General features: G+C 36.2%; 1 protein-coding gene across 5 annotated transcripts in view; it reads right to left on the bottom strand.

Annotated features, from left to right (window-relative positions):
• The window catches only part of ZMYM2 (zinc finger MYM-type containing 2), a 120,285-nt gene that overhangs the window by 83,424 nt on the left and 21,578 nt on the right, over nucleotides 1-15,283 (bottom strand). For 4 of the 5 annotated variants that reach the window (XM_025462771.3, XM_025462769.3, XM_035716016.2 and 1 more), the window contains one exon: nucleotides 4,763-5,619. In XM_025462771.3, coding sequence (XP_025318556.1) covers nucleotides 4,763-5,609 — 847 coding nt within the window. In that variant the 5' untranslated portion in view covers nucleotides 5,610-5,619. Of the gene's footprint in view, nucleotides 1-4,762; nucleotides 5,620-15,283 lie in introns of those variants that run through there. The other variant, XM_035716038.2, reaches the window with a different exon arrangement.

The following is a 15,283-nucleotide window of genomic DNA, read 5'->3' on the forward strand; positions in this document are numbered from 1 at the left end:
ATATTCAAAATATTTTAAGTGTGGAGCCCAACATGGTGCTTGAATTCACAACCCAGAGATCAGGCCTTAGCTGAGATCAAGAGTTCCATACTTAACCGTCTGAGCCAACCAGGCACCCTTCAAAACATCTTTTTTTTTTTTTTTAAAGATTTTATTTATTTATTCATGAGAGGCACAGAGCAAGAGAGAGAGAAGAGAGAGAAAGAGGCAGAGACACAGGCAGAGGGAGAAACAGGCTCTATGCAGGGAGCCTGACGTGGGACTCGATCCCGGGTCTCCAGGATCACTCCCTGGGCTGAAGGCAGCGCCAAAACACTGAGCCACCAGGGCTGCCCCAAAACATCTTTTTAAATACAACTTTTCCATGTTTAATTCCATGGCCTCTAGACCACATAATTTCAAACAAATATGAGTGTAGCACAGAAATGATAACCCACCATATAGTGACCAATCTAACATATTATTCTCTCACTGCAAACAGTTTCATCATAGCACAGAATTGAAAGATATGTGTAACAGTAACATTAGATTGCAAAGTAATTTATCTTTTCTCTCTTTAATAGTAAGCTTTTTAGGTATACTGCAGGAAATCTTCAGCTTCTTCACTAGTTACTACTGCATAAACATCTCACTACACTACCAATACCAAAACCTTTTTCCCTTCTGAAATTTTACAGACCACCATTTCTAGTATCTACTACTGTCTCTAGTAATTTATTTCCTTTCTAAGTTCTTCCAAATTTTGAGCTTTCATACATAAAAAGTTGCCCTTTATAGGAAAAACATTTTTTTTTCCTTCCACGGGAAGTACAAATATATCTGAAGCTCAGGAAAACTTCTATACTATCAAAATCTTGAGGAGAGTGATTTCCTGGCACCAACTCAGTCTATCAACCTAATGATTTCCAGGGGCTACATTAACACTGCTACTGAAATTTTACCTTGCTCCACCATATCCCTCCCCACAAAAACTGTACTTTATAAATAGAGTAAATTGAGTGCATTCTGGAATCTTGTTATTCTGCTATCATCAAGGTAATGGACCAGTTTTAATAAATAAGTAAAAATACTAATAAATACAAAGAAAATACAATTGACCTTTGAACAACATGGGTTTGAACTACACGAGTCTACTTATATGCAGATTTTTTTCATAGTACAGTATTATAAAGGTATTTTCTTTTCCTTATGATTTTCATAATAACATTTCTTTCCTCCAACTTACTTTACAGTAAGAATTCAGCATATAATACATGTCATACAAAATATATGTTGAGGGATGCCTGGGTGGCTCAGCGGTACAGTGTCTGTCTTTGGCTCAGGGCGTGATCCCGGGATCCCAGGATCAAGTCCCACATCGGGCTCCCTGCATGGAGCCTGCTTCTCCCTCTGCCTGTGTCTCTGCCTCTCTCTCTGTGTCTCTCGTGAATAAGTAAGTAAAATCTATGTATATAGATAGATAGATAATTATACATGTATATATATACATATATATGTATAGATAGATAGATATGTGTGTATATACACATGTATGGCTATATACAAATATATGATATGTATACATATTATATATATGTTGACTTTATTATTAAGGCTTCCAGTCAACAGTAGGCTACTAGTAAAACAAAACAAAAAAACAGCAGGCTACTAGTAGTTAAGTTTTGGGGGAGTCAAAAGTTATACATGGATTTTCAAGTGCATGGTAAGCAGGGGTAAGTAGCTGGCACCTCTAAGCCATGCAATGCTTAAAAGTCAACTATAGTCACTAACTGAAAATTTCACATTATGAAGGGCCTCCAATCAAAAATTATATTTGAACATATGCTAGAAGAAATAGTTTCTTGTTAAACAAATACTGGGTCCTTAGGATTTTCTATTTTAAAGGTTTATCATCTGAATACATACTTAAAGAAACTACTTAAACTTAAGGGCATCTAGTAACTTGATTTTGAAAAAATGGCATGCTTTATTTCCAATTTAGTTTTAGACCCTTTATAAATAATATGATGTCTCCCTTTATCTATTTTTCAGCTCTTATATTTCTCCCACTTTCAAATTTTCACACCCTCCAACATCAAAATACTTTTAGGAAGAGAAGTTTTGTCTAAATCCTCTATTTTATACAAAGGATATCAAGGAATAACAGTTTAATTTGCCCAAGTCACAATTAGTCTGAGAGCCAGTATAAACAGCCAAGATTTTATAACTCCCTATTACAAATAAAAACAGCAAATAAAAACAAGAGTTAATTCAAAAACAAAAGAGCAAATGGTGTTTCTATTGAGTTTTTCTGATAATATACATTCCCTTGTATGACAGTTTGAATAAACACAATTCGTTTTTTTATTTTTAAATTTTTAAAAAATAATCTCTATACCCATGGGCTCGAACCCACAACCCCAAGATCAAGAGTCACATGCTCCACCAACTGAGTCAGCCAAGTATCCCCAGCAACACAATTCTTACAATGATATACTCCTTTGACTCAGCAATATTTCTAAAGAAATAAGATCCTAAGATACACACATAAGAATATTCTTAAGAGTTATTTAAATAGTAAAAACTGGAATCAGGGTAAAAAGAGAATAAAATCAAACGTACAGACTTCATATGGTCAAAAAATTCAAGACTTACTCTTAGGTATTTAAAGGGGTGGTTGGAGAAAAGTTTACAAAACTATACCTAAACCATGATCTCAGGTTAGATTTTTTTTTTTCTTTTTTTTATGAGAGACAAGGAGAGACAGAGAGAGCGCACAGAGACACAGGCAGAAAGAGGCAGGCTCCATGCAGGAGCCCGACGTGGGACTCGATCCTGGGACCCCAGGATCACGCCCTGGGCCAAAGGCAGGTGCTCAACTGCTGAGCCACCCAGGCGTCCCTCAGGTTAGAATTAAATGTACTACTCTCAATAGTGAGACTATTTTCCTCTTCATATTCTTATGTTTTTAATATATTTATAATTACAATAAAGACAAAATGGCTATTTTGAAATTGATTTGAGCATTATCATATTTCCTTTTTTTTTTTCATTATCATATTTCTTAAACTTTTACATGAACCAGAAGGTTACAACATATATACAGCTGGTAGTATAAACTGGTAAGACGTTTCTGGAAGGCAGTACAACAATATAATTTCTAAACCTTTAAAATGCTCATACAAACTCAGTAGATACATCCTCCCCAACCTAGACCTATCTACACATATAAGTTATACACATAAGGGAAAGGGTCTTGGAAGGAAGGCAGGAGAAATTTCCCAAATTAAATAATCAGGAACCTATTTCTTTCAAAATCACTATAAACCAGATAAATTTTTTCAACAAAAAAATCTTTGGAAGGATAGGGACAATGATATCCTTTGGCCTAGTAACTTCACTACTAGGAATATACTCTAAAGAAATAATGAAGAGTTTCAACAAAGATGTTCATCATAAACCTATAACAGCAAAATATGGGAAACAGTATGAACACCAAATATGAGAATGGTATATCCTCATCCACTGTGTAGCCATTAAATTTTTGTGTATAAAATGTTAATGGTATGAGAAAATACAATGTAATGTTAAATGGGAAACAAACAGCAAAATTATTCAGAGTTGTATTTCAATCAAGTTAAAATATAATGGAAAAAGACTGACAGATAGTCACTCAAAAAGCACTGACAATTGTAATCTTCTGTTTATAATACTATCCAGGAATTTCTTTCCCTCATTTTTAATTACAGATTTTCCAAACATTCTTCAAAAAACCTTACTCTCATAATCAAAAAAATAAGAAAAAAGGAAAAATGACTAGCATTTTACAGCATTCTACACTACTTAAAATCTAGTCATTCCTTATTATTTTCCACAACTTCTAGGCTGATAAAATTGCTAATGAGCCTAAAATAATGAAAAAATGAGAGAGAAACAGAGAGAGAAGGATATATAGAGAGAGAGAAAGACAAAGGTTGAGGGGCAGAGGTGAAAGGGACATACACAGACATGGTCATCAAAAACCCTGAGTTGTTATAACTTTCTTTTTTAATGTGTTCACAGAGCAAAGCTGCCTGAAGAAAAAAGTTTTAAATAGTCCAGAAATTTACCAACATTCAAATATTAAAAACTAATAAAATGCTATTACAAAAAAATTAAAATCAGATAAGCCATCAAAATTAGCACAAATAAAGTAAAAACATATCTAATGCACCTATTATACAATACTGTATTGCTCCTTAACTGTGCTATTTATCTTTTTTCACAATTTACACATTACTACTAAATACTAAAAACATATCAGCAAAAACTAAGCCTGTGACAAATAAGATGCCAAACTGTTAGACACCAGTAGTACTGAATGTAAAGTTTATTCCAATTCTTTAAACAAAAATTACTGCGATTAGTTTTCTAATAATCTGCAGAGACATAATACATGGTTTTACATCTCATTAGCCAAAATTTCAAACTTTTTTTTTTTTAAGATTTTATTTATTTATTCATGAGAGACACAGAGAGAGAGGCAGAGACATAGGCAGAGGGAGAAGCTAGCTCCATACAGGGAGCCTGACATGGGACTCAATCCCAGGACTCCAGGATCATGCCCTGGGCTGAAGGCGGGTGCTAAACCACTGAGCCACCCAGGCGTCCCGCCAAAATTTCAAACTTAAAAGTCAATGGAATTAATTTCTCTTACATGAATAAACTGACCAAGGTAGTAACAATTAATACAATGAAAAAAGTATCAGGCAAGTTTACATGGGGTACATCACTTACTACTTACCAGGATTATGATGAGTTGCAGATTCTCCATTCTGAAAAACGTCTCCTGCCACATTGATTCTACCAGGATTAAAAGGTCCTACTCCAGTCTTGGTCTGTGAAGTCAAAGATGGGGTGTATGTTTGTATATTAACACCAAAATTACTTGACTGCAGTCCGTTAGAGACATCTCCCAAGTTGGTATTCTGCAGTGATGTTACATGTGTAATCATTAAGTTCATATCTCGCCCGTCAGTATTTTCTAATTGGCCATCATTCACAGAGCTTACACCTGTTTCTAAGGTTGTAACATTAGCAATCTGAATTTCAGAGTCTGGTTCTGTGGTGATACCACTATTACCCATTCCTGCATTTACCTTACTTCTTGAAAAACTGGAAGTGGAGAAATCCACATCATTGGTTCTGTTTTTAGTCTCAGGTGGTCTCCGTTCAATAAAATTGGAGGAATTTTTCTCTTGACCTTGATTTGTTTCCATGTCCTCTTCATCATCAATGACAATTGTCTCACTTACACTTCCCTTCTGAGAAGCCAACTCTTTTGAGGAAGGAAGAATTTTGGAATCATTTCCTTGTAGTTCTTCATTTTTGGATGATGTAAATGTTATGGTTCTTTGATCAGCTACCACTGGTGCAGAAGGTGGGGGAGGTTGTACAGGTTCAATAAAAACAACATCATCATCATCTTCCACTGATGAGTTTTGAAACTTATTAGATCTAGCAACTAAAGAATTGGGTGGACCACTAAATGAATTTCCTACATTGGTGAGACTAGTTGCCATGGCCGTACTCCCTAATAAAACAGGAGTTTGCTCAGTCAGTTCTAATCCTCCCACTGAACCTGTGTCCATGCCAAAAAACCTGTGAAGAAAATGGAAAAAAGAAAAATAAAACAAATGTCAGTATAATCTTTTGCTCTTCTAACTGAATTTCTTAAGTACATTTTTTATTCTAAATGACAATAATTCTTATCTAATAAAGGGAAAATTTGGTATCCATTCTATACTCTCATTCACTAATTATTTCATATAGTTTACATGTGAACCTCTTGACTATAAAAAGAAACGCAATTAACCAATTTTCAGCAATGATATGCAGTGCATTATTTCCACCTCCAACCCCTCCTTTCTACCATACTACTTAAGCTATAAACTTTAACACTGAAAACACAGATAAATCCTTTGATATGTATTTAACAAGAAAATAACCAAAATACGACAACAAAAATCCCTTCACTATACTTTTATCCCATTTATCCACTGTATTAAATAAAGTGATACAATTTAATCCCTAATTTCACCTACCTCATCCTTTTTCATCCTTTGTTCTCATATTCCCTGGCTCCCCTGTAACCATATAATTAAATCCTTCTGAGAATCTGAAATCTTTCTTGACCCTATCCTGAAAGCTTAAATCTTTATTTGCCAGGCACTATGCTGTGTGCTTTATATACATGTATCAGGCTGAAGAATGGCTCCCAAAGATATCAGATCCTAATCCCTAGAACCTGTAAATGTTATTTTATATGAGAAAAGGGTCTTTGCAGATATGATTAAGACTGAGAATTTAAAAACAGATTAGCCCTAATGCACAAGTTTACAATGGGAAGTGGAAGGAGATTATAGGCATAAGAGAAAGTAATGTGACCTTTGAGGCAGGTCAGATTAGAGACTGAAGTGATGCACCCAAGGAATATTGGACCAGAATGTAGAAACAAAAAGGAATGGATTCTTTCCTAAGGCCTCCAGAGGAAGCCTCACCCTGCTGACACCTTGATTTGAGCCCAATGACACTAATTTCTGACTTTTGACCTCCAGGATTAGGAGACAAAAAATTTGTTGTTTTAAGCCACCAAATTATGGTCATTTGTTACAATGACCACAAGAAATTTATACAATCCACTTCTTAGTTACATTTTTTTTTAAGATTTTATTTATTTATGAGAGATATAGAAAGAGTGGCAGAGACAAAGACAGAGGAAGGAGAAGCAGGCTCCATGCAAGGAGCCCAATGTGGGACTCGATCTTGGGAATCCAGGATCACATTGAGCCAAAGGCAGACGCTCAACCGCTGGGCCTCTTAGTTACATTTTCAAAACAACCATTGATATAATTTTTGTCATTTTTGTCTCATTTTAATGAATAAGAAATTAAGGCTTAGAGATGCTAACTAACCTGCCCAAGTCACATAGCTAGAACGCATATCTGAGTCTTTATAATCCAATACTCCAAACTCTTCATTACTTGCTATAACCAGTAATTTCTGAGCACCTAATATATATGTAGGGCCATGTTGAAGCCAAAGAGACAGCAGAGACTTGATTGATAGTCAAGAGCCAGAAAAGAAAGTAAGTTCTTGAGCAGATGGAGAGGATGAGGTCATGGACACAGGTGGTAGTAGAACTAATCCTGAACATGAATCAGAGAATTTCAGAGAATAAGTAGGGAAAATATGAAAGAAAGGAAAAAAAAATAGAGGGGTGGAGGTGGGAGGGTCGTTATAGATTGTAGGTTACTTTGTGGATAAAGTGGATGGGAATTTGAAGTGGTTTATACGTGGTAGCCTAATTTTCACAAAGTTATCTGAGAAGGTGAGGAAACAGTGGTTGTACAAGTCTTAAACACTGGTCTAAGAGCCCCAAGGCCAACTCTTAAATCCCATATAATCCCTTTTCTCTAATAAAGCCACTTAGCCCCATTTAAAAATTAAAAAAAAAAAAAAAGGCTGTTTAAGAACATTTACTACTTCATATATATTGCCATTTGCTTATTTTGCTGTAAGGAGCATCTGGGACAATGAAGAAGATACTAAGATACATAAATACCACTTTGGCAGACAGGTGACAGGGATGGAGAAATTGTATATTTTGTTGTGTTTTGATTTCTAAATATAATTTACTTGTTTTTAAAGCAAAATTTAAAGTTTTAAAAACAAAGTGGTAATAGAATGATCAGAGAAGACCTCTTTGAGCAGGTCACATTTACACAGAAATCTGGAATGACAAGAAAGATACAACTGTGGGAAAATTGTAGGAAGGGAATTTCAGATCCTGCAAAGCCAGAGGGAATAGTTGGTGAATCCAAACAAAAGAATAAAGACCAATGTGGCTAAACCAGGTAGGTAGGGAAGAACTGTAGGAGATATAAAAACATGCACAGAACAACCCACCAAAGCCAACAAGCTAATTGATTAACTGCATTTAACAAAGATTTAAGAATCACCTAACCTAGTATGTATAAGACACTGATTTGGACACCTGAAGAGAGAAAGGAAAAAAAAAACAAGTAAGCCTCCCTGAAACTAGCAATCATAAATTCTTTTTTTTTTCCTAAGATTTTACTTATTTATTAGAGACACAGAGAGAGAGAGAGGCAGAGACACAGGCAGAGGGAGAAGCAGGCTCCTGCTTCACAAGCAGGGAGCCTGACGTGGGACTCACTCCCGGGTCTCCAGGATCACGCCCTGGGCTGAAGGCAGTGCTAAACCGCTAAGTCACGGGGGCTACCCAACAATCATAAATTCTAAATGCAAGTCTGGATGTTACTGTAACAGGAAAAATTGTAGTGTTTTCACCAAAAGGTTACATGTCACTTACATTTTTGATACATCGCTTGGGCTGCTATTTGGGAAATGGATTATAAAAGAAGGCATGACTAGAAGGAAAGAAACCAACTAGATGGCCACTGATCCAAGTGAGAGATGATGGTACTTGAAACAAAGGTGATGACAGGAGATGGAAAAAAATGGACAGATTAGAGATTTTTAAAAAGTAGATCTTACTAACATGAAAAGATCAGTTAAGATTACCGTTGACTGGAAAAGTCACAGAACACAGGGCATTATTACCAGAATGTTATGCATTTTCCCAAAACCCATACATACACAATACACACACTACGCTTTTCCTCAATACATATATTTTTATGTAAAATCACGGAAAATTAAAAAAAAAAAAACTCTGAAAGTTTCCCATTATACTGATAGACACTGTTTACGAGGAGGGGCAGAGAGTCTGAGTAGGAGAGGTGATCAACAAATTGCACATTAAATTCAACATTAATCTAAAAAAATTTTCAGGCAGCTAGGCACCTGAAAGAACAATGGGAAAATGAGGAGTCAGTAGCAGAAGACAATATAAAGTTGATAAAGCATTAAAGGGATTATCAATCTCCAGAAACCAAAGTGATACAGAATAAGCACTTTTCAGACATTATATAGGAGTATACCGACCATATTATGAAAACACTGGCTAGACCATAACTGAAAACCAGTCTCAAGTCATTACTCTCAGAGCAAGAGCTGTGTCTGTGTCAGTATGGAAGACATGTTAATACTGGAAAATGGCAGAATATACATTTATATCTGCTTTAAAGGAAATGGAGGGATCCCTGGGTGGCGCAGTGGTTTGGCGCCTGCCTTTGGCCCAGGGCGCGATCCTGGAGACCCGGGATCGAGTCCCACGTCGGGCTCCCGGTGCATGGAGCCTGATTCTCCCTCTGCCTATGTCTCTGCCTCTCTCTCTCTCTGTGTGTGACTATCATAAATTAAAAAAAAATAAAAAAAAATAAAGAAAATGGATAGATAATTCTATTTAAAACTTTAAGTGGTGACTATTTGCTTTACTCAAAGACCTACACATTAGCATTCCATACTCTGAGACATTTTAAATATTTTAAAAACTTAAAATATAGAGGGGCACCTGGGTGGCTCAGTGGTTGAGTGTGTGCCTTTTGGCTTGGATCGTGATCCCAAGATCCTGGGATCAAGTCCCACACATTAGGCTCCCTTAAGCAGGGAGCCTCCTGCTCCCTCTGCCTATGTCTCTGCCTCTCTCTCTGTGTCTCTCATGAATAAATAAAATCTTAAAAAACAAAACTTAAAATATATACACCAGAGGCACTGGGTGGCTCAGTTGGTTAGCACCCAGCTTTTTGATTTCTGCTCAGGCCATGATCTCAGGATTGTGGGATGGAACTTCCAATCAGGGTCCGTTCTCAGCAGGGTGTCTGCATCTCTCCCTATCTCTCTCCCTTTGCCCTTTCACCTGCTCATGAGTGCTCTCTCTCTCCCTCTTTTTCAAATAAGTAAATCATTAAAAAAAGTAAAATAAAAAATACACATCTACTATTACTCTGAAAGAGCTTCTCACTAAGTAAGATTTCTTCATGGTAAATCAGTAACATATACTACAGAAAACCCTCCTATAAGGCCTTCACATAATTTTAAGTAAACATAAAAAAATTTTTTAACATTACCACTACAGAAAGTATTAAAAGTTGAAATACGCTGAATACTATTAGTTCAAAATTTTCATAACTAAATCAATTAAATTTGTCTTAAAAAATACAAATGCATATAACCAGTAATATTTAACATTTATTTGATGCTTCTTAGGAGTCGAAAATTCATGTGAGTTAAACATTAAAGCAAATCCATGAAGGAAATCACTATTGCCTTCTCTACACAGTTTTAAAAACAAGAAGTGCCTGGCTGGCTCAATCAGTAAAGCATGCAACTCTTTATCTCAGGGTCCTGAGTTCAAGGCCCACACACTGATGGGGTCTAGAGCTTATGTTAAAAATATATATTAATAATCTTCAAAGCTAAGCTGTCCACAATGACAGCCACTAAGTTGGATATTAGAATTTGAATATTCATATTGCTAGGTAATATGTAATTAAATACTGAACAATAAAATAATATAGCACAGCTCTTACTTAATAAAAAATTCAATAGAATAACCCAAATCAATATTCAAACTACACAAGTATTAAAAGGAAGAAATCAAGTTGAACTTGAAGTTAGCATTCATGTCCACAAGGCAGAAAGTATCCTCATCAAGGTTAATAAATTTTCAGAGGAATAAGGGAAGCAGAAATATACAAATGTTATGATTTGCATAGGCTTTTAATGCATGAATTCTCTAGATCCTTTCTATAGTTTTAGCATACCTAAAACAGAAGACAACAATTTCTAAGACAGAAAAGCTAGAACTGACTTCACAATACCCTCAGAAAGCAGACTGCTAGGCACCAATTCATTCTTCTCAGAAGAAAACAGTGAAGCAAGGAATAGGACTTTCTTTACCAAAGTTCGTTCTCTGCATTAATCCATATCTCAAACAGAATAACTACTGAGCTAGAACTGTTTTCAAATCCTAGACTGCAAATAAATTTAGCCACTTCTGTATCTCACTGAGAATATGTTTCAACCACCAAACACTCAATTAACTCCTTTCAAGTGATTAAAAGTTGACCACTTCTACATTATATATATAAAATCTATTCCATTTAACCACTTTTCTGCATCAAGTCCATTCTAATTAGCTATTTTACATGGAGAAAATTCCTTTACTTCTCTGAGCTTCAATTTTCCCTAAAGAAAATGGTATAAAAATAGTTCTCAGGGTTTCTCTTAGAATTCAAGAAGATAACCAGATGTGAAAATCAATTAGCAAACTGTTAACTTCTGAATGATTATCAGGCAATTTTTGCTTAAGCCCCAAGATTTCAGTAAATTTCTAATATTGGTATTCCATTGATATGTCACTAACTGAATTGAATGTTTGCGTCCCCTCAAATTTGTATGTTAAGATAGTATTAGGAGGTAGGGCCTTTGTGAGGTGATTAAGTCACAAAGGTGGAGCCCTCATGAATGATTAATGCCCTTTTTATAAAACACCGCAGAGAACTCCCTTCCCCCTTCTACCATATGAGGACACAATAAGAAGACAGCACTCCCATCTATGAACCGGTAAACTATCCCACACCAAATCTGCCAGAGCCCTGATCTTAGACTTCCCAGCCTCCAGAACTATGAGAAATAAATGTTTGCTGTCTTTGGAAATTCTGTGATGGTCATCATAAATTATGACTAAGATGGTCATCATAAATTATGAATGTTTTACAGTATTATTTGGTCTTTATTTTGATTCAACAAGACTCAATTAATACAATACTTAATGTTCTCATGGAAAAAAAAAAAAAAAAACAAAGAAAATGTGGTAGTTAAAATGTGTTGACATCCCTACCAATAAAAGTATCAGTACTCGCTGAAAAAAGGTGAAGAACATTGAGAGAAAATCACAAAGAAAACACTTCAAAGAGATTCAAGAAGAACGGTTTTCATTTTCTCACTGATAAGCCTATCTAAGAGCTTTCTAGGTAACGTAAATGTTCAAAAGAAAGCTAAGTTGTATTCTTCTCTATAGCACAGGTTACTACTCAATATGTGATCATGGATACTTTTAATAGTTCTGAGTCAATGTGACAAATTTTAAATTTTAAGAATAAAAATTCCTAATCAAAGAGGAGTAAGGGGGATCCCTGGGTGGCGCAGCGGTTTGGCGCCTGCCTTTGGCCCAGGGCGCGATCCTGGAGACCCAGGATCGAATCCCACGTCAGGCTCCCGGTGCATGGAGCCTGCTTCTCCCTCTGCCTGTGTCTCTGCCTCTCTCTCTCTCTCTCTCTCTCTGTGACTATCATAAATAAATAAAAAAATTAAAAAAAAAAAAAAAAAGAGGAGTAAGGGCACCTGGGTGGCTTAGTCGGTTAAGCGCCCAACTCTTAATTTCAACTTAGGTCATGATCTCAGGGTCGTGAGATTGAGACACGTGTCAAAATCCACGCTCAACACAGAGTATATGCTTGAGATTCTTTCTTTCCCCCTGCCCCTTCCCCTGCTTACACAGATGAATGTATACACACACTCTGTGTATAAATAAATAAATAAATAAATAAATAAATAAATAAATAAATAAATAAATCTTAAAGGAATAAATGGATTTACAAATACATATATAAAATACCCATCAAAAAATAGCACCAAACTTAATGTGAAATATTAAAATATTATGTTATTAAAGTCAAGAATAAGATAAGGATATTCTTTATTATTACCATATAGCAATGTTCTGGAAGTACCACCAATGCAATTCCATGAAAAAGAAAAGGAGGTATAAAAATTTAAATGGTGAGGAGCCTGGGTGGCACAGTCAGTTAAGTGGTTAAGTGTCCGACTCTTGATTTTGGTTCAACTCTCAAGTCATGATCTCAGGGTCATGAGATTGAGCCCCACACTCATCTCCATGCTCAGCGGGGAGTTTGCTTGAGATTCTCTCTCCCTATCTCCCTCTGCTCCTCCCACTTGTGCATATTCTCTCTCTCTCAAATAAAAAAAATACATCTTTAAAAAAAAATTTGAAAGGAAAATTATCATTATATGCTAATTAGGTCTTTACCCCAAAGACCCAAAAATTTTACCTGAAAAACTACCACAGTGAGAAAATTTAATCAAGCACTGGATAAAAATTTATAGGTAGATTACATTAACTGGATGGAGAGGTATCTGGGTGGCTCAGTTGGTTGAGCTCCTAACTCTTGATTTTGGCTCAGGTTATGATCTCAGGGTCAGTCAGGAGATCAAGCTATGGGTTGGGCTCTGCACTCAGTGGGAAGTCCGCTGCTCTCCTTCTGCCCTTTCCCCCTCTCATTCACTCTCTCCCCCCACCTCCAAAATAAATAAATAAATCTCTAAAAAAAAATTAATTGGATGACCAACTGGAGACAGATATAAAACTTTGCTTCCATCCAAAAACCGAGTAAATATAGAGATTAAGAAAAAAAGACAAACCTACAAAGGCAAGGAGAACACGGGAGAATTCAACAGCATCAGATATGTTAGAAGAGGGAAAACAGGGAAGCCCAGGTGGCTCAGTGGTTTGGCGCCACCTTCAGTCCAGGGCTTGATCCTAGAGACCCAGGATCGAGTCCCACATTGGGCTCCCTGCATAGAGCCTGCTTCTCCCTCTGCCTGTGTCTCTACCTCTCTCTTTCGGTCTCTCATGGATAAATAAATAAAATTTAAAAAAAAAAAAAAAAAGAGGAAGAGGGAAAACAGAAAAGCATGGATTCACTATGACTGGCTTAGAAGTTCTCAAAAGGGTAAAACTCTGAATACCTCATAAAGTCTTTCAAGGACTCGATTACAAATGAAGTTAAACTTGTAGTTAAGATTCACTTCTCATAAGGCAAAAAGTATCCTGACCAGCACAAAATTTTCAGAAGAACAAGGCAATTGGTCCTTTTAAGAATAACATGAAAAATAAATCAAGACAAGATAGCCGAGTTGGAAGTTCTAGGTATGGGTCCCTACACGCAAGTAACCACTGAGCTAGACAGAGTGATGGGAACCAACTACTTTAGACCCCTGGAGCCCCCACTCATAACCAGAGGAGTGCTTCAGGAAGAAGTTGCTGATCATTCATAAGTGATCAGAATGCATGACCTTGCAATCATCCCCCATTCCTCACCCCAACTAGGCTATGGGGATAGCATTCCTGCATATCTGGAAAGTCTGGCTGGTCAGAGGATTGGCAGTGAAGAACTTCTAAAAACTTTGGAACTGTGTCTGAGACGGTTTTAAGCAGATGCTTCTCTTGGTTTCAGCCCTCTGGACAGCAACAGCTTTCCCAGCAGCATCTATCAGATTCAATGAGACATGACCCTTTCTTTTTCTTTTCTTTTCTTTTTCTTAACTCAGACATTTAAGGAAATTTTTGTCAGGTCACTAGTTCACCATAGGAATAATGAAACAGAACTTCAAAACATACAAAGAAAAAGAAAAGTAGGTCCTATTCACAGAAATAAAAGAATTTGACAGAAACCATCCCTGAGAAATCCCATATATTGGAATAACTAGTCAAGACATTAAATCGACTATCTTATATATGCTCAGTGAGCTAATGGGAAGCTCTGACAGAACTAAAGGAAATCAGGGACGCCTGGGTGGCTCAGTGGTTGAGCATCTGCTTTTGGCTCAGGGCATGATCCTGGGGTCCTGGGATTGAGTTCCACATCAGGCCTCCCCACAGGGAGCCTGCTTCTCCCTCTGCCTACATCTCTGGCTTTCCAGGTCTCTCATGAATAAATAGATAAAATCTTTAAAAAAAAAAAAAACTAAAGGAAATCAGAAAACAATACATAATCAAAATTAAAATATCAAGATACAAGATACAAATTATTAAAAAGTAAACAAAATTCTGGAGATGAAAAATACAGTACCAAATGAAAACTTTACTACAGAAGATCAACAACAGATTTGGACCAGCAGAAGAATCAGTAAACTAAAGACAGAATAATTAAAATTATCCAATCTGATGAGCAGGGAAAAAAGGGAAGAAAAATGAAGAGCCTCGGGGATCTACAAAACATTATCAAGTATACCAACATATATGTATCATAAAGAGAAGAAAGGGACAGGAATAAACATTCGAAGAAGCAATGGCCAAAATGCTTCCCAAATATACACATCCAACAAGTTCAACCAACTCCATATCACAAGACACATAATGGCCACCAAAGATAGAGAAATTTGAAAGAAAAGTAATTCATCATGTACAATGAATGCTCAACAATATATTTAGATTATCAGCTTATTTCTAATTAGAAACCATGGAAGCCAGAAGTTAGTGGGATGACATTTAAAGTGATCAACAGCAAAAAATGTCAAATAACAATTCTATATC

Source organism: Canis lupus, chromosome 25 (assembly GCF_003254725.2).
Source record: "Canis lupus dingo isolate Sandy chromosome 25, ASM325472v2, whole genome shotgun sequence".
NCBI classification, from domain to species: Eukaryota; Metazoa; Chordata; class Mammalia; order Carnivora; family Canidae; genus Canis; species Canis lupus.